Raw genomic sequence first — 19,691 nt, 5'->3', positions numbered from 1 at the left:
ATAATATTTGAATACAACATAATCATTTCAAACCTTGCTTACATTTGTACAGTATAAGATCACATATATCTCTCTATTATACGTGGGAATAGATTTAAAATTAAAATCACTTGGAGCCGATTTGCTGGTGCTTTGACAGTATTTTATGTAAAATAAAATAAAATAAATAATAATTGGCTGAGAAAACTTGGGGGGACATATAAAATCCCTGTGGGCCAAATTCGGCTCACGGGCCACCAGCTGGGGAACCCTTTATTTATTGTCATGTGTTCAATGTGTTTTCACTATGTGCTGCAAAATGAATTGCCCTCTGTGTATAATAAAGACTCTACTCTACTCTGTTCTACTCTACTCTACTCTATTCTACTGTTCTACTCTATTCTATTCTACTGTTCTACTCTATTCTACTCTACTATGTTCTACTCTATTCTGCTCTACTCTGTTCTACTCTACTCTACTCTACTCTATTCTACTGTTCTATTCTATTCTATTGTTCTACTCTATTCTACTCTACTATGTTCTACTCTATTCTGCTCTACTATGTTCTACTCTACTGTAGTGAGATGGGTTTGGCACACACACACACACACACACACACACACACACACACACACACACACACACACACAGACACACACACACACACACACACACACACACACACACACACACACACACACACACACACACACACACACACACGCGTACATATTCACTGTACAGCAAGACTTAGAAACTGTCAGTAACTTCAAGACAATGTTATAGTTGTAGAACAAAGCCAATGTTATGTTTGAGATAATAGCCCATCTGCCGTGCCATAGCTGGCCCACTGACGTACACTGTACCCTTCTATCCACCAATCTGTGTATAAAGGACAAGATACACTCTGGAGTTATGACTCTGACCAAAGGGCGAGGACAGCCCTTAGAGTTAGATATAAGTGAATAAGAAACTGAAGTGGTGTCAGTGTGGCCGTAGGGGATATTCATACAGGATGTCTATGACCAGGCGTCTTCTAGTGGGGCTGATTGCTGTGGCCTGTGTGGCAGCACAGTCAGACTTAGAGCGAAGGGCACAGGAGTTTCTGGACACGTTTGATGGGAACGCTACTCATCTCATGTATCAGTATTCCCTGGCATCATGGGCGTACAACACAGATATTTCCCAGGAGAATTTAGACAAACTGGTGAGTTTTCTGGTAGATTTAAAGTGGCACTAATGAAAGGCAGAGTTTCAGAGCCATCTTCAGAGACCCCTATGGCCTGTAGCTGGGGGTCCACAAGACTGAACTGAGAAACACGGTGGATCTATGGGTCTGGTTCTGAACAATGGCAATAATGGTATATTGCTGTCAATTTGGGATTGATGGGCTACATCTCAACACATAACTCCAGACAGACAACTAGTTATTTGATATTGTCTGTTGTATTGTATTGTATTGTTAATATTATGAATCAAATGTAATTTCTGTCAATGTTTTGTTATGGTTTCAGGGTGTACAGAGCGCAATCTGGGGAGAATACTACAGCAAAGTATCCAAGGAGTCTGAGAACTTTCCAATCGATCAGATCAGTGATCCATTGATCAAACTCCAGCTGACTTCCCTCCAGGACAAGGGCTCTGGGGCCCTGTCCGCAGACAAAGCAGCACATGTAAGACACATTCTTTCACTGCTGTCTCTGATCTTTTTTTTCTTGATTTTAATGATTTAACCTTTTAAAATCACAATTCAACCAACATGTGGGTACAATGCATTTAAAATCATTGACTAGAGGACTTCTTTCCATTGTGGTCCTCTTTCAGTCCATATGTAAGATAGCTTTTCTTTCTGTCCTCATCTCTTCTATTAGTCTGACTGTCCTCATCTCTTCTATTAGTCTGACTGTCCTCATCGCTTCTATTAGTCTGACTGTCCTCATCTCTTCTACTAGTCTGACTGTCCTCATCTCTTCTATTAGTCTGACTGTCCTCATCTCTTTTATTAGTCTGACTGTCCTCATCTCTTCTATTAGTCTGACTGTCCTCATCTCTTTTATTAGTCTGACTGTCCTCATCTCTTCTATTAGTCTGACTGTCCTCATCTCTTCTACTAGTCTGACTGTCCTCATCTTTTCTATTAGTCTGACTGTCCTCATCTCTTCTACTAGTCTGACTGTCCTCATCTCTTCTACTAGTCTGACTGTCCTCATCTCTTCTATTAGTCTGACTGTCCTCATCTCTTCCACTAGTCTGACTGACCTCATGTCTTCTACTAGTCTGACTGTCCTCATCTCTTCTATTAGTCTGACTGTCCACATCTCTTCTATTAGTCTGACTGTCCTCATCTCTTTTACTAGTCTGACTGTCCTCATCTCTTCTGTTAGTCTGACTGTCCTCATCTCTTCTACTAGTCTGACTGTCCTCATCTTTTCTATTAGTCTGACTGTCCTCATCTCTTCTATTTGTCTGACTGTCCTCATCTCTTCTATTAGTCTGACTGTCCTCATCTCTTCTACTAGTCTGACTGTTCTCATCTCTTCTACTAGTCTGACTGTCCTCATCTCTTCTACTAGTCTGACTGTCCTCATCTCTTCCACTAGTCTGACTGTCCTCATCTCTTCCACTAGTCTGACTGTCCTCATCTCTTCTACTAGTCTGACTGTCCTCATCTCTTCTATTAGTCTGACTGTCCTCATCGCTTCTACTAGTCTGACTGTCCTCATCGCTTCTATTAGTCTGACTGTCCACATCTTTTCTATTAGTCTGACTGTCCTCATCTCTTCTACTAGTCTGACTGTCCTCATCTCTTCTACTAGTCTGACTGTCCTCATCTCTTCTACTAGTCTGACTGTCCTCATCTCTTCTATTAGTCTGACTGTCCTCATCTCTTCTACTAGTCTGACTGTCCTCATCTCTTCTACTAGTCTGACTGTCCTCATCTCTTCTATTAGTCTGACTGTCCTCATCTCTTCTACTAGTCTGACTGTCCTCATCTCTTCTACTAGTCTGACTGTCCTCATCTCTTCTACTAGTCTGACTGTCCTCATCTCTTCTATTAGTCTGACTGTCCTCATCTCTTCTACTAGTCTGACTAGTCAAATACTCACGGGAACAGGGTAGTCAAATCATTGTAATACCACAACATAGCATAACTTGTTTGTGATGTTGTTGTTAATGTTGTTGTTGTTGTTGTTAATGTTGTTGTTGTTGTTAATCTTGATGTTGTTGATGTTGTTGTTGATGTTGTTGTTGTTAATGTTGATGTTGTTGTTGTTAATGTTGATGTTGTTGTTGATGTTGTTGTTGTTGTATTTCATGTCAGCTGAACAAAGTGATGAATAAGATGAGCTCCATCTACAGTACAGGCACGGTGTGCAAGAGAGAAGACCCCTTCGACTGTCAAACTTTGGAACCAGGTAAAGGCCAGAGTCCCACATCACCCAGTTGCGGCCCACTTTTTGGAAGCAAACCACTCAATTTCGTCTCTGCGTTATATTGGCATCGAACATGTCACCCTCCCTAGGAGAGGGGGTGACCTTGATCATTTATTGTTAAAACGAGAGGCTGCCTGGATCTTTAATTTAAAGACCCTCGCTCCCTTCGGTCTCAACATAGACTTTGATCTGAAGCCATTCTTGTGATTATTGTGACTTTGCCATTGTAATTGTTTGTTAGCTTGTGTAGTCTAAAATGAATCTATGATCGTATGCTATCCATTGTTTTTTTGTATACTGTTCTTTGTATGCCATTTTAATATTTGAGAATTAACCAATGATATTAGGCCACACTTGGCCATGATTACAGACACCTGTGAGTCTTTTGACACAATATAAACGAGTCATCCCGCAGTGTTTGTGATCGTACCCTGATGAAGACAGTTTGGCTGTCGAAACGTTGGACATAAAAATGTTGGTTCTGAGCTCCTAGAGTGTGCGGCTCTCCTTTGTTTTCAAGTTTTCTACTCCGCTGGCCAGCACCTCGCCTAAATAGGTGTGCGTTTCTTTTTCTTCTAGAAAGGCCAGAGTCCCACATGGCTCTGGATGAAAGTAGGACACTAAGTAATGAATTGGCTGCCATTTGGTATGGGTACAAAGTACCAACTGTCAGCTCGGCTGTGGCAACCTGACTTTACGATCGACTGCCCTTTTACGGATGTCCAAGGTCATTGACTGAGTCCCAAATGGCACTCTATTCCCTATATAGGGCACTACTTTTGACCATGGCCCTAGTAGTGTCAAACGTAGAGCAAAATATAGGGTCAAAAGTAGTGCACTATTTAGGGTCAAAAGTAGTGTACTAAATTGTGTACCAGTGGGATGCAGACCCTAGACTTCTATAAAAACTGTATATCTCAAGACTACTAGTCACCCTGTCAGATACTTCAACAACAAAAAGCCCTGCTGAAAAACTCCCCTAGTTTTGGAGGAATAGTATTTCTTGTAAAAGGTGTCTCCTCACTTCAGGTTTTGGTGCTTGGATGTCTTGGTAAGGGAGATGGCTTCAGAAAATTGAGGTCAGATAGTGGTTTAATGTTGTGTAGGAAAAAAGGAACCCCAGCTCAATGATATTCCTGTATGCGAGGATACATAAAAGAATAACAAAAATACTAGGGAATGGACAAGAATACTGGTATGCTGGAGTTTCTATTTCAAATATGAACTAGCCTTTTTTCAACTGGTTTACTGCTGTGTCTAATGTCTAGGGCTGGAGAGTGTAATGGCCAACATGGACAGTGACTACTATGAGCGTCTGCATGTATGGGAGGGCTGGAGAGTGGAGGTAGGGAAGAAGATGAGGCCTCTATATGAAGACTATGTGGACCTTAAGAACGAAGCTGCCAAACTCAATGGTAGACCTACTACTACTACTACTACTGCTAATACTACTATACTGCTATTATTACTACGACTACTACTACTACTACACTACCATACTACTACTGCACATATACTATACTACTACTACTACTAGTACTATAGTGCTACTACTACTACTACTACTGCTATAAGTACTACTACTATTACTACTACTATTACTACTATACGAGTACTACTACTACTACTATACTTATACTACTACTGCGACTACTACTAATACTATTACTACTATATTACTGCTGCTACTACTACTACTACTACTACTACTACTACTACTACTACTACTACTACTATATACTATTATTACTACTACTAAAACTACTACTACTACTACTGTACTACTACTACTGCTAGTATATTACTATATTACTATACTACTACTACTACTACTACTACACTACTACTATATTACTATACTACTACTACTATCTTACTATACTTCAAATAATATATTACCAATATACTACTACTATACTACTACTATATTACTACTATACTACTACTACAAACCTGTGCAACTACTACTACTATATCTATCGCCACAGGTTATGAGGACTACGGAGATTATTGGCGGTCCAACTATGAAACTATCGATGACAGCCCGTACAACTACGCCAGGGGCCAACTGATGACCGATGTGAGGCGCATTTACAAAGAGGTACGTTGTCGACTGTTGTGGTGCTTCAACTACGCTGAGCTTTTCTCACATACACATGAAATGTATTGTATGTAGCAAAAACACTGTTAATAAAATATTATTGATACTATTTTGTATTATTGGATGTTTAAGTTATTGTATATATTTCTGTATTGTACAGTTAGGGTTTTGTAGGTTACTTTCTAAATGTAATCCGTTACAGTTACTAGTTACCTGTCCAAAATTGTAATCAGTAATGCAACCTTTGGATTACCCAAACTCAGTAATGTAATCCGATTACTTTCAGTTACTTTTAGACTTCCCCTTAAGAGGCACAGGATAGCGTTTTTTCGTCATGAATCTTCTTATGGAGGCAGCGCTGCAAAGTGGTCACTAGCTGGCACAGCCACAAAGTCATCAAATCTGATTTTAAACCTAACCTTAACCTTAACCCTGACCTTAACCACACTGCTAACCCATAATGTCTAACCCTAACCTTAACCACACTGCTAACCCATAATGTCTAACCCTAACCTTAACCACACTGCTAACCCATAATGCCTAACCCTAACCTTAACCACACTACTAAACCCAATGTCTAACCCTAACCTTAACCACACTGCTAACCCATAATGTCTAACCCTAACCTTAACCACACTGCTAACCCTAATGTCTAACCCTAACCTTAACCACACTGCTAACCCTAATGTCTAACCCTAACCTTAAATTAAGAATATAGCCACTTTTGAGTCTGCAGCTGGCCCATCTAGGTGAAATCGCTCAGTTCTGCCTCCAGGACAAGACTCATCCCAATAAACGTCAACCTTCTTATTAACGTCAACCTGCTTATTAAGAGGCATTAGAAGAAGACAAAAAATAATATTACCAATTGAACAACATCCATTGCAGGATAAGTTAATGTTAGAGTTTACATAGCTGGCCATATATGGGTGTTACATTTTACTTCATGGGTTGGTTATTTAGGCTTCTTTTAACCCATCGCTTTCTACTACTGTATAGATAATAATAGGATTAGGCTATATTTTTACATTAAACACCAGGGTCTGCCAGATTTCCTGTCATTCCAATTCATTTAATACCCCTTGATCTTAAAGAATAGGACTTGGAAATATGGAAATATAGATTAGTCAAATTGTTTTACCCGAGTATAACCCAATAACTAAGGATTAATTAGCCTACTCTGTTGTTTATGATTTTGTTGTCATTGACGATTGATTGGGCTTTCTCGTGGTCATATTAAATTATACATTTTTTTGACAGTATGTATAAAAATACCACGGGGGCGTTGAGCAGGGAGGAACTGCCTCAACCTGTTATTCCATAGGCTGGGATCCGCACTATGAAGCAGCTGCAAGAACGCATTTTATACTGGCTGTATACTGGCATATTCATTACGCCGATTCTGTTGCAAAACCTTTCTTAAACGGAAGCAAACTGGACGAAACGGGGAGGGACCTACCTGAATTTGTCCAATAGAAACTATTATTTTGCTCTGTTTGCTTCCGTTTGGTTCTGTCACAAATCCCACGATTGATAGGCAGCTTAAACTTATTATATTCAACCATTATTGGGTTAAAATACACATATACATTTGTGAACAGCCACCCACATTCACAACATCCACAATCCGTAAGGCGCAAATAGCTAAACGAGAGCGCAGCAGTGTGATTCACGTCCATGCGCTATGCAGCCTAGATATCAGTAATAAGTGATATCCATATCGCCCGTTGGGCTACACCACTACTGTCTTCCTTACCTCCAAGCGTTTATTCAAGTTGGATAATCTTTGGATGCCGACAGCAGTCACTCCATCGGAAGAAATAGTTTGGACTGTAGCCTACAAAAGCATATTCCTGCGATCCATCAAACGCATTTGTTGTGTCATCATGGTGGTCTCTAATTTGTGGTCAAACTCGCTCAGGCAGAACAAATTAAAATGACTGAATTTAAAAGTATTACTATAAGTAATCATATCGGTATCTGTAATCTGATCACAATATTTTTGCTGGTAACATAACGAATTAGAGTTAGATTTTTGGAATCCGTTATATGTAATCCGTTACTCCCCAACCAGCATGCTTTCCTTGCATTATGCAAATCGGACTTGCCACATCAAAGATATGGTGTATTTATGTTTTATTGCACACCACCAACTCTATTGTGTCTTTCCAGATCCTCCCTCTCTACAAAGAGCTGCATGCCTATGTGAGGTCTAAGCTGCAGGCCAAACACCCTGAACACATCCACCCAGAGGGGGGCCTGCCTGCACATCTACTGGGTGAGGTCACTGGACAGGGCGCAGCTTTTGCTCCAACACTGCTGGAACAGGACTGATTCAGCTTATGAAGGTCTTCTCTCTCTCTCTAATGACCTTTTTCAGGTGACATGTGGGGAAGGTTTTGGACAGGTCTTTACCCCATCTCAACCCCTTTTCCAGAGAAAACCGATATTGATGTGACGGACGCTATGATCGCACAGGTTGAGTGAAAATAAATCATGATCTGCTATTGTATGTATCCAATATGCACCTTGAAAATTGTAGACTAGGAATTGTGGGTTGGATCTGAAGGAAACAAGTGTGACTTTAATAGTGACTTCTATTACTTTCAGTTCTTACCCCCTAAAATACACTGTGAGTTAAACACCTTTTCTGTAATTCCCAGAAATGGCCTAAGGACAGACTGTTCCAAGAAGCAGAGAAGTTCTTCATGTCGGTGGGTCTATACAAGATGTTCGATAACTTCTGGAAGGACTCTATGCTGGAGAAACCTACTGATGGCAGGAAGGTAGTGTGCCACCCTACAGCCTGGGACATGGGGAACAGAGAGGACTTCAGGTAACAGGAATCGTATTCATCCTGCATTTAACTAGCCTAGCTGTTAACAGCGTTGGGCCAGTAACCAAAAGGTCGCTGGTTCGACTCCCTGAGCAGGCAAGGTGGAAAACTCTGCTGTTCTGCCTTTGAGCAAGGCAGTTAACCACCAACAACAACTGCTCCCCAGGTATTGATGACGTGGACGGTGATTAAGGCAGCCCCCCACACCTCTCTAATTCAGAGGGGTTGGGTTAAATGCGGAAGACACATTTTGGTTGAATGCATTCAGTTGTACAACAAACTAGGTATCCCCTTTCCCTTTACTTAGCCCAGGACATGCAGAGTGACAAGCCTTAGGGAGGGACAGAGAGGACTTCAGGTAACAGGAATCATGTTGGCACTGTATTTATCTCTGGACACGCAGTAAGTAGAGCCTTAGGGAGGGACAGAGAGATTGCATGCACTAACTACTTATATAGAATTCATATCCTGTTAGTCACAGCAGCATGTCGTAAAGATATGAAGGAATTCTGTTGTGAAACATAAATCATCAAGGTAAAATCCACAGCACGTTGAACTTCTTTTCAAAATGCTGTACACACATGTAGAATTAAATCTGAGGGAGTTTATCTGATTTTGTAGGCTATACCTCCTTACACTCAGCATCAATTGTAATGATTAAATATTAATCATAAATATTAACTTATTATACGGTATTGTACTGTATTAAAATGTATTATACTGTATTATATACTGTATTACTGTATTATACTGTATTATGTATTATAACGTATTATACTGTATTATATACTGTATTATACTGTATTATAAGGTATTATACTGTATTATATACTGTATTATACGTATTATAATGCATTATTCTGTATTATATTGTATTATTCTGTATTATAATGTATTATAGTGTTTTATAATGTATTATACTGTATTATACTGTACTTCCCTGACTTTGTCTACTTCTTAAATTTCCCCCATTTCCAGGATCAAGATGTGTACGGAGGTGAACATGGACCACTTCCTGACAGCACACCATGAGATGGGACACAACCAGTACCAGATGGCCTACAGGAACCTGTCCTACCTGCTGAGAGACGGGGCTAACGAGGGCTTCCACGAGGCCGTGGGGGAGATCATGTCCCTGTCCGCTGCCACCCCCAAACACCTGAAGGCCCTGGGACTCCTGCCAGACGACTTCGTCGAGGATAAAGGTGACACCTGAGTCAGGGGTAGGGGCAGGTAGTGGTAGAAGCAGATCTAGATCTGATGATAACAGTTAGACAACAGTTGTTGTTATAGCTGGTCTATGGAATACCTGAGTTACACCTGAACAGAGTCAGGGACAGGGACAGGGTCAAGGACAGGGTCAGGGACAGGGACAGGGTCAGGGTCAGGGTCAGGGACAGGGTCAGGGACAGGGAAAGGGTCAGGGACAGAGTCAGGGACAGGGACAGGGTCAAGGACAGGGTCAGGGGTAGGGGCAGGGACAGGGTCAGGGACAGGGTCAGGGGTAGGGACAGGGTCAGGGTCAGGGTCAGGGACAGGGTCAGGGTCAGGGTCAGGGACAGGGACAGGGTCAGGGACAGGGTCAGGGACAGGGACAGGGTCAGGGACAGGGACAGGGACAGGGACAGAGTCAGGGACAGGGACAGGGACAGGGTCAGGGACAGGGTCATGGGTAGGGGCAGGTAGTGGTAGAAGCAGATCTAGATCTGATGATAACAGTTAGACAACAGTTGTTGTTATAGCTGGTCTATGGAATACCTGAGTTACACCTGAACAGAGTCAGGGACAGGGACAGGGTCAAGGACAGGGACAGGGTCAGGGGTAGGGACAGGGTCAGGGTCAGGGACAGGGACAGGGTCAGGTTCAGGGACAGGGACAGGGACAGGGTCAGGGACAGGGTCAGGGACAGGGTCAGGGACAGGGACAGGGTCAGGGACAGGGACAGGGGTAGGGACAGGGACAAGGTCAGGGACAGGGTCAGGGTCAGGGACAGGGACAGGGTCAGGGACAGGGACAGGGACAGGGACAGGGTCAGGGACAGGGACAGGGACAGGGTCAGGGTCAGGGACAAGGTCAGGGACAAGGTCAGGGACAGGGTCAGGGTCAGGGACAGGGACAGGGTCAGGGTCAGGGACAGGGTCAGGGACAGGGTCAGGGACAGGGGTAGGGACAGGGTCAGGGTCAGGGACAGGGTCAGGGACAGGGACAGGGTCAGGGTCAGGGACAGGGTCAGGGACAGGGACAGGGTCAGGGACAGGGTCAGGGACAGGGTCAGGGACAGGGACAGGGTCAGGGTCAGGGACAGGGTCAGGGACAGGGACAGGGACAGGGACAGGGTCAGGGTCAGGGGTAGGGTCAGGGACAGGGACAGGGTCAGGGACAGGGACAGGGTCAGGGTCAGGGACAGGGTCAGGGACAGGGACAGGGTCAGGGACAGGGTCAGGGTCAGGGGTAGGGTCAGGGTCAGGGTCAGGGACAGGGTCAGGGACAGGGTCAGGGTCAGGGTCAGGGACAGGGTCAGGGTCATGGTCAGGGTCAGGGACAGGGTCAGGGTCAGGGTCAGGGCAGGTACGAGCAAATCTACATATATATCTGATGAGGATAATTGACACTGAGTCAGACTGTGTTGTTGTTGGTTTTGTTTCACGTTGTTTCATCAAAATGGCTCCTCTAGTGACTTCCTGTCTCGGATAACACTCTATTCACTATGAAGTGCCCTACTTTTTTACCAGAGACCATTACACTTTATTTTCTATATAGTGTCCCCATTTTAGATGTACCCTCTCTCAAACAGCACTTCTTTCTCTTCCTCCCGCCCCAATACAGAGACTGAGATCAACTTCCTGATGAAGCAGGCCCTGACCATCGTGGCCACCCTGCCTTTCACCTACATGCTGGAGGAGTGGAGGTGGCAGGTCTTCCTGGGGACCATCCCCAAGGACCAGTGGATGCAGCGCTGGTGGGAGATGAAGTAAGGAAGGACATCTTCTGGAATTTCTTCAGCTTGTCATAGGTCATAGTTTATTTAGCTTTAGGTGATGGGAGATAAAGAATCATAAACAATATATCAGTGTTGTATATCAACGTAAAGAAGGAGCTCTAGTGGAGGCCTAGTGTTTTTACCTCATAGTTGGTTTAGCAATACACTGTAGGGACATTACAATGCTAACTATTGATGCTAACTCTGTTACCAGGAGGGATATGGTCGGTGTAGTGGAGCCCTTACCCAGAGATGAGACATACTGTGACCCGCCTGCTCTGTTCCACGTGTCCGGAGACTACTCCTTCATCAGGTCTCATCTCAATACCCCTCACACCCAGCCATTCTCAATACCCCTCACACCCAGCCGTTCTCAATACTCCTCACACCCAGCCATTCTCAATACCCCTCACACCCAGCCATTCTCAATACCCCTCACACCCAGCCATTCTCCATACCCCTCACACCCAGCCATTCTCAATACCCCTCACACCCAGCCATTCTCAATACCTCTCACACCCAGCCATTCTCAATACTCCTTCATCAGGTCTCATCTCAATACCCCTCACATCCAGCCATTCTCAATACCCCTCACACCCAGCCATTCTCAATACCCCTCACACCCAGCCATTCTCAATACTCCTTCATCAGGTCTCATCTCAATACCCCTCACACCCAGCCGTTCTCAATACTCCTCACATCCAGCCATTCTCAATACCCCTCACACCCAGCCATTCTCAATACTCCTTCATCAGGTCTCATCTCAATACCCCTCACACCCAGCCATTCTCAATACCCCTCACACCCAGCCATTCTCAATACCCCTCACACCCAGCCATTCTCAATACCCCTCACACCCAGCCATTCTCAATACCCCTCACACCCAGCCATTCTCAATACCCCTCACACCCAGCCATTCTCAATACCCCTCACACCCAGCCATTCTCAATACCCCTCACACCCAGCCATTCTCAATACCCCTCACACCCAGCCATTCTCAATACCCCTCACACCCAGCCATTCTCAATACCCCTCACACCCAGCCATTCTCAATACCCCTCACACCCAGCCATTCTCAATACCCCTCACACCCAGCCATTCTCAATACCCCTCACACCCAGCCATTCTCAATACCCCTCACACCCAGCCATTCTCAATACCCCTCACACCCAGCCATTCTCAATACCCCTCACACCCAGCCATTCTCAATACCCCTCACACCCAGCCATTCTCAATACCCCTCACACCCAGCCATTCTCAATACCTCTCACACCCAGCCATTCTCAATACCCCTCACACCCAGCCATTCTCAATACTCCTCACACCCAGCCATTCTCCATACCCCTCACACCCAGCCATTCTCAATACCCCTCACACCCAGCCATTCTCAATACCCCTCACACCCAGCCATTCTCAATACCCCTCACACCCAGCCATTCTCAATACCCCTCACACCCAGCCATTCTCAATACCCCTCACACCCAGCCATTCTCAATACCCCTCACACCCAGCCATTCTCAATACCCCTCAGATCCAGCCATTCTCAATACCCCTCACACCCAGCCATTCTCAATACCCCTCACACCCAGCCATTCTCAATACTCCTTCATCAGGTCTCATCTCAATACCCCTCACATCCAGCCATTCTCAATACCCCTCACACCCAGCCATTCTCAATACCCCTCACACCCAGCCATTCTCAATACCCCTCACACCCAGCCATTCTCAATACTCCTTCATCAGGTCTCATCTCAATACCCCTCACATCCAGCCATTCTCAATACCCCTCACATCCAGCCATTCTCAATACTCCTCACACCCAGCCATTCTCAATACCCCTCACACCCAGCCATTCTCAATACCCCTCACACCCAGTCATTCTCAATACCCCTCACACCCAGCCATTCTCAATACCCCTCACACCCAGCCGTTCTCAATACCCCTCACACCCAGCCGTTCTCAATACCCCTCACACCCAGCCGTTCTCAATACCCCTCACACCCAGCCATTCTCAATACCCCTCACACCCAGCCATTCTCAATACCCCTCACACCCAGCCATTCTCAATACCCCTCACACCCAGCCATTCTCAATACCCCTCACACCCAGCCATTCTCAATACCCCTCACACCCAGCCATTCTCAATACCCCTCACACCCAGCCATTCTCAATACCCCTCACATCCAGCCATTCTCAATACCCCTCACACCCAGCCATTCTCAATACTCCTCACACCCAGCCATTCTCAATACCCCTCACACCCAGCCATTCTCAATACCCCTCACATCCAGCCATTCTCAATACCCCTCACACCCAGCCATTCTCAATACCCCTCACACCCAGCCATTCTCAATACCCCTCACATCCAGCCATTCTCAATACCCCTCACACCCAGCCATTCTCAATACCCCTCACACCCAGCCATTCTCAATACCCCTCACACCCAGCCGTTCTCAATACTCCTCACACCCAGCCATTCTCAATACCCCTCACACCCAGCCATTCTCAATACTCCTTCATCAGGTCTCATCTCAATACCCCTCACATCCAGCCATCCTCAATACCCCTCACACCCAGCCATTCTCAATACCCCTCACATCCAGCCATTCTCAATACCCCTCACACCCAGCCATTCTTGTTGTAATGCCGTATCTGTCTCTGTGCAGATCTGGGTCCAATAGAAATTGAGGTTTTGCTTGATTTAGTTTTTAGATTTTGTATTTTTGGGACAATTAAATTGGTTCCATTGTACCTGGTAAACTAAATCACACTTAGCTGAAGTATTAGAACTATGTACAGTCCATGTATGAGGAAGGACCTATCCCGGAGCTTCTTCAGCTTGCCATAGGTCATTTAGCTTTAGGTGGTGGGAGATGATGAAGCATAGACATGTATTTGACCCAGAACTGTCTCTGTCATAGATACTTCACCAGGACATGTACTGTATTTGTCCCAGAACTGTCTCTGTCATAGATACTTCACCAGGACATGTACTGTATTTGACCCAGAACTGTCTCTGTCTGTCATAGATACTTCACCAGGACATGTACTGTATTTAACCCAGAACTGTCTCTCTCTGTCTGTCATAGATACTTCACCAGGACATGTACTGTATTTAACCCAGGACTGTCTCTGTCTGTCATAGATACTTCACCAGAACATGTACTGTATTTGACCCAGGACTGTCTCTGTCTGTCATAGATACTTCACCAGGACATGTACTGTATTTAACCCAGGACTGTCTCTGTCTGTCATAGATACTTCACCAGGACATGTACTGTATTTGACCCAGAACTGTCTCTGTCTGTCATAGATACTTCACCAGGACATGTACTGTATTTAACCCAGAACTGTCTCTCTCTGTCATAGATACTTCACCAGGACATGTACTGTATTTGACCCAGCGCCGCGCAGAACTCCCGGCTGCTGCCGCTGCTCTCTCGTCTGTCCACCGGCTGACGATACCCGCTGTCCCCGCGCAGCCCAGGACATGTACTGTATTTGACCCAGGACTGTCTCTGTCTGTCATAGATACTTCACCAGGACATGTACTGTATTTGACCCAGAACTGTCTCTCTCTGTCATAGATACTTCACCAGGACATGTACTGTATTTGACCCAGGACTGTCTCTGTCTGTCATAGATACTTCACCAGGACATGTACTGTATTTGACCCAGGACTGTCTCTGTCTGTCATAGATACTTCACCAGGACATGTACTGTATTTAACCCAGAACTGTCTCTCTCTGTCATAGATACTTCACCAGGACATGTACTGTATTTAACCCAGAACTGTCTCTGTCTGTCATAGATACTTCACCAGGACATGTACTGTATTTGACCCAGAACTGTCTCTGTCTGTCATAGATACTTCACCAGGACATGTACTGTATTTGACCCAGAACTGTCTCTGTCTGTCATAGATACTTCACCAGGACATGTACTGTATTTAACCCAGAACTGTCTCTGTCTGTCATAGATACTTCACCAGGACATGTACTGTATTTAACCCAGAACTGTCTCTGTCTGTCATAGATACTTCACCAGGACATGTACTGTATTTGACCCAGAACTGTCTCTCTCTGTCTGTCATAGATACTTCACCAGGACATGTACTGTATTTAACCCAGAACTGTCTCTGTCTGTCATAGATACTTCACCAGGACATGTACTGTATTTGACCCAGGACTGTCTCTGTCTGTCATAGATACTTCACCAGGACATGTACTGTATTTGACCCAGAACTGTCTCTGTCTGTCATAGATACTTCACCAGGACATGTACTGTATTTAACCCAGAACTGTCTCTGTCTGTCATAGATACTTCACCAGGACTATCTATCAGTTCCAGTTCCAGAAGGCCCTCTGTGAGGCAGCTGGCCACTCTGGACCCTTATTCAAGTGTGACATCACCAACTCTACAGCAGCCGGGGACAAGCTCAGGTGCTCATACCAAATCTGTTCGTTGTTGCGTCTGTCATGTCTACTTCTAAGAATGCTGAATGGCCAATGAACAAGTAAACAAACTAACAACCAAATCTAATTTTACAGGACAATGCTGGAGTTTGGGAGGTCAAGGTCGTGGACCAGAGCCCTGGAGACGATTTCAGGACATGCCAAGATGGACTCCGCCCCTCTCCTGGACTACTTCAAGGACCTCCATGTTTGGCTAATAGAAGAAAACAGGAAGAACAACAGGAAGCCAGGATGGAGAGCAGCTGAGGACCCATGTGAGTACCTATAGAGTAGTGTCCCTATCCATACGAGGGCACAATCTAGTGTGCATAGCCAATATATTGCTTCACACGAAGTAGTACAAAAGTACAGAGGACCCATGTGAGACCAGATTCTGTATCTATCTCACTATCTAGTATGCATAGTCAATACATCGCTCCATAATAAATTGTATGCAATTTTAGATATAGTTAAAGTGATATATTCTATATATAATAATGCATATTTTGTATCTGTTCATCAGTCTCAGAGAATGCCTACAAAGTGAGGTTGAGTCTGAAAGCAGCTATGGGTGACAAGGCAGTGAGTACACTAAGCTGAGTTTACTGTGGTTGGAAAACAGCTTCACTACCTTCTCCTTTTGACAATCTCTTCATATAATCCAGTTGAACTGACTTTGTTTCTCTTCCAGTACATTTGGAACGCCAACGAGATGTACCTGTTCAAAGCCAACATGGCCTACGCCATGAGACAGTATTACCTTGAGGTCAACAAGACGGAAGTTCTTTTCACGTAAGTGTTTCACAATAAAAGTTCACCTAGACATCACTCTCAGCTTTGCTTCTCTTTATGATGTCATTCACTCCCATCACATTCCAGAATGAAAATGTATATTTATTGTATCAATATTATTTATTAGACTCTTGTGACATCACATAATTGTATTATTATCTTTGTTCCAGCACAGAGAACATCCACACCTACAAGGAGACAGCCAGAATCTCTTTCTACTTTGTGGTGACTGACCCTGCCAACCCTGCCGTGGTCATTCCCAAAGCTGAGGTAGAAGCCGCTATCAGGTAAAGGAGTCGACCCCTGAACGTGAGCTGATTAAACATGCTAAAACAAACTTTACCCGATCATGTCTGCCAAACTGATTGAGTGAGTGACACCACAAGACTGTCTGAAACAGAGTAATAATACTTTGTGTAGCATTCTTGATGTGGTTTCTGAAACTACAGCCATAAACAAAGTTGCATTTTCCCGCCAGCATTCAGTAAATCCTCTTATGGGTGTTTTAGTCCAGTATTTGTACTTGAAACACTCCTAACATTACCCATAACCCCATGACTCAAGCCATCGTCCATTTCACTAGGTTGTCAAGAGGTCGAATCAATGACGCATTCAAACTGGACGATAAAACTCTGGAGTTCGAGGGTCTCCTAGCAACGCTGGCCCCGCCCGTGGAGCAGCCGGTCACCGTCTGGCTGGTGGTGTTTGGGGTGGTCATGGGACTGGTGGTCTGCATGGGCTGTTACCTCATCATCTCTGGCTTCAGAGACAGGAAGAAGTAAGTCTGGGCTGTATTCATAACAGGGTTGATCATCTCTGGTTTCAGAGACAGGAGGAAGAAGTAAGTCTGGGCCGTATTCATAACAGGGTTGATCATCTCTGGTTTCAGAGACAGGAAGTAAGTCTGGGCCGTATTCATAACAGGGTTGATCATCTCTGGTTTCAGAGACAGGAAGAAGTGAGTCTGGGCCGTATTCATAACAAGGTTGATCATCTCTGGTTTCAGAGACAGGAAGTAAGTCTGGGCCGTATTCATAACAGGGTTGATCATCTCTGGTTTCAGAGACAGGAAGTAAGTCTGGGCCGTATTCATAACAGGGTTGATCATCTCTGGTTTCAGAGACAGGAAGAAGTGAGTCTGGGCCGTATTCATAACAAGGTTGATCATCTCTGGTTTCAGAGACAGGAAGTAAGTCTGGGCCGTATTCATAACAGGGTTGATCATCTCTGGTTTCAGAGACAGGAAGAAGCGAGTCTGGGCCGTATTCATTATAGGATTGCACAATTCTTCCAACCAGGATCTCTGGAAAACCAGGGAATTTGGGCAAAGTTACCAGGATTTTGCAACCCTATTCATAAAGCATACCAGAGTAAGAGTGCTGATCTAGGATCAGGTCCTCCCTGTCCATGTAATCATGTAATCATTATGATCTAAAAGGCAAACCTGATCCTAGGTCAGCGCCAACTGTGAGATGCTATATGTTGTTTTAAGGAATGAAAAGAGTAAAGAGAGGTTCAAATAAAGTTTGAACCAAACTTAATCCTGAACTTAAATCCTGCTATCTAGTCAACCTAAATCAACAACTTCAAGTATTTGACATGTATTCGACCCAGGTCTGGAAGAGACAAATTAATTGCTACATCACTTGCAAATTGTGAGGTTGTTAATAAAATATGGAAAATGTGTCTTAAAATTGCTTAAATGAACATGACACAGTACTTTCTCTTCTATATCTCCAGAAAATGTGCAGCGAAAGCCAAAGAGAATGCAGAGAACCCCTACGGCGTGACCAACAAAACATTTGAGAGGGAAGAGGATGAACAGACAGGATTCTGAGTCGGTGATTGTCAGTATGAAAGTTTGACAGAAGACTTGACAGATCTGAAAACCCCCTACAGCAACAGCTCTTTCAAGACGACCGCATTAGAAGTTGGATCATTTGTTTAAATTATGTATAAATTAAAGACATTTGTAGCATTTTAGAATACATTTTATTCTAAATAAAAATACTTAAGTCACAGAAAAATAATATAAAAGCATTACTCATCTGACTAAACTATCAATAACTGAAAAATAAAAACAAATGCTAATTATTTGTGTATGATACATAGCTACTTCTCTCTGCAATAGCAGAATAACAGGTCACTGCTGCATTATACATACGTATTGTAATACCAGTACACCCCCATGCTTTTCCTGGGCTCTGTTTCTCTACATTCAATTCATCTGCAGTACATTTATGGTAGCCAGTATAGTCCACTCAGTAATCACCATTGTTTTCCAGGGACTCATGGGATCAATACAAAAATACAAATGACATGGTATAAAATGATGGTATAAAACAGTGGTATAAAATTGTGGTATAAAAATACACTATAGAAACTACATAGATTAACATAACACGCAGAAACAACAAACCCTCTTCATCATTTATGGATGACAAAGAAGAATGACTGGTCCCCTGTCATCCCCTGGGGTTTCCCCAAATCTACTTTGGTCTCATTAGAAGTGCGGATGAACCAGCCCTGGCAGTAGGCGGACTCAAACCGGCGCTGTTTGCTCATTTCAGCCTTCATGTAGAAGACAAACGCCTGGATCTCCTCATCATCCTTCCTGATGCTTTTCAGTCTGTGTTTGTCACAAGCCTGAAAGGATATGTACAGGTTAAAGCTATAATTATTATTATTCAACTACATTAAATAACAATTCCTTTTAGTCCTTGTGCATATCTACCTAAATCTGTTTTTAAAGCCTGAATGGACCTGTACAGGATAGGTAACACCATTCACTACTCAAATTCAACATGAACATGGAATAACATTAACAAAATGGAATAACATTAACAGCAACCTGGAATAACATTAACAACAACCTGGAATAACATTAACAACAACCTGGAATAACATTAACAACATGGAATAACATTAACAACATGGAATAACAATAGTCCTTGGTCTCATTTCCTTTACTGACTATGAAGTTATTTGAAAAATATGCAATTAGTGGTGAACTAAAAATACATATAGTAGCAACTATATTGAACACATCTTAAATTCTTAAATCCTTAAGAGTCTATTGATGCACATCTGTGTCTCAATCTAGTGAACGTAATAA

At 43.8% G+C, this 19,691-nt stretch overlaps 2 protein-coding genes across 2 annotated transcripts in view; one reads left to right on the top strand and one right to left on the bottom strand.

Moving 5' to 3' along the window:
- The first annotated feature begins 886 nt into the window (after window positions 1–886).
- LOC106595857 (angiotensin-converting enzyme 2) lies at window positions 887–18,670 on the top strand. The gene is made up of 18 exons (XM_045698305.2): window positions 887–1,186; window positions 1,494–1,652; window positions 3,302–3,395; window positions 4,682–4,828; window positions 5,402–5,514; window positions 7,687–7,792; window positions 7,895–7,992; window positions 8,178–8,350; window positions 9,329–9,555; window positions 11,177–11,321; window positions 11,545–11,643; window positions 15,650–15,772; window positions 15,881–16,059; window positions 16,308–16,366; window positions 16,476–16,576; window positions 16,747–16,863; window positions 17,160–17,354; window positions 18,317–18,670. The coding sequence occupies exons 1-18, from the start codon at window positions 995–997 to the stop codon at window positions 18,411–18,413; spliced, it is 2,424 nt and encodes an 807-aa protein (XP_045554261.1). The 5' UTR covers window positions 887–994; the 3' UTR covers window positions 18,414–18,670.
- The window catches only part of LOC100169857 (uncharacterized), a 37,046-nt gene continuing 35,900 nt past the window's right edge, over window positions 18,546–19,691 (bottom strand). Inside the window, exon 8 of the mRNA XM_082963130.1 lies at window positions 18,546–19,222. Coding sequence (XP_082819256.1) covers window positions 19,004–19,222 — 219 coding nt within the window. The 3' untranslated portion in view covers window positions 18,546–19,003. The remainder of the gene's footprint in view (window positions 19,223–19,691) is intronic.

This window comes from Salmo salar, chromosome 16 (genome assembly GCF_965601325.2).
Source record: "Salmo salar chromosome 16, fSalSal1, whole genome shotgun sequence".
In the NCBI taxonomy this organism is placed as follows: Eukaryota; Metazoa; Chordata; class Actinopteri; order Salmoniformes; family Salmonidae; genus Salmo; species Salmo salar.
The sequence above is the reverse complement of the archived record's forward strand: the minus strand, read 5'-3'. Positions and strand labels throughout refer to the sequence as shown.

Coding starts and splice junctions, on each gene's coding strand:
- LOC106595857 (XM_045698305.2), top strand. CDS start 995: ATGTCTATGACCAGGCGTCTTCTAGTGGGGCTGATTGCTGTGGCCTGT. Junction 11,322..11,544: donor CAGCGCTGGTGGGAGATGAA/GTAAGGAAGGAC, acceptor CTCTGTTACCAG/GAGGGATATGGTCGGTGTAG. Junction 16,577..16,746: donor AAGACGGAAGTTCTTTTCAC/GTAAGTGTTTCA, acceptor TCTTTGTTCCAG/CACAGAGAACATCCACACCT.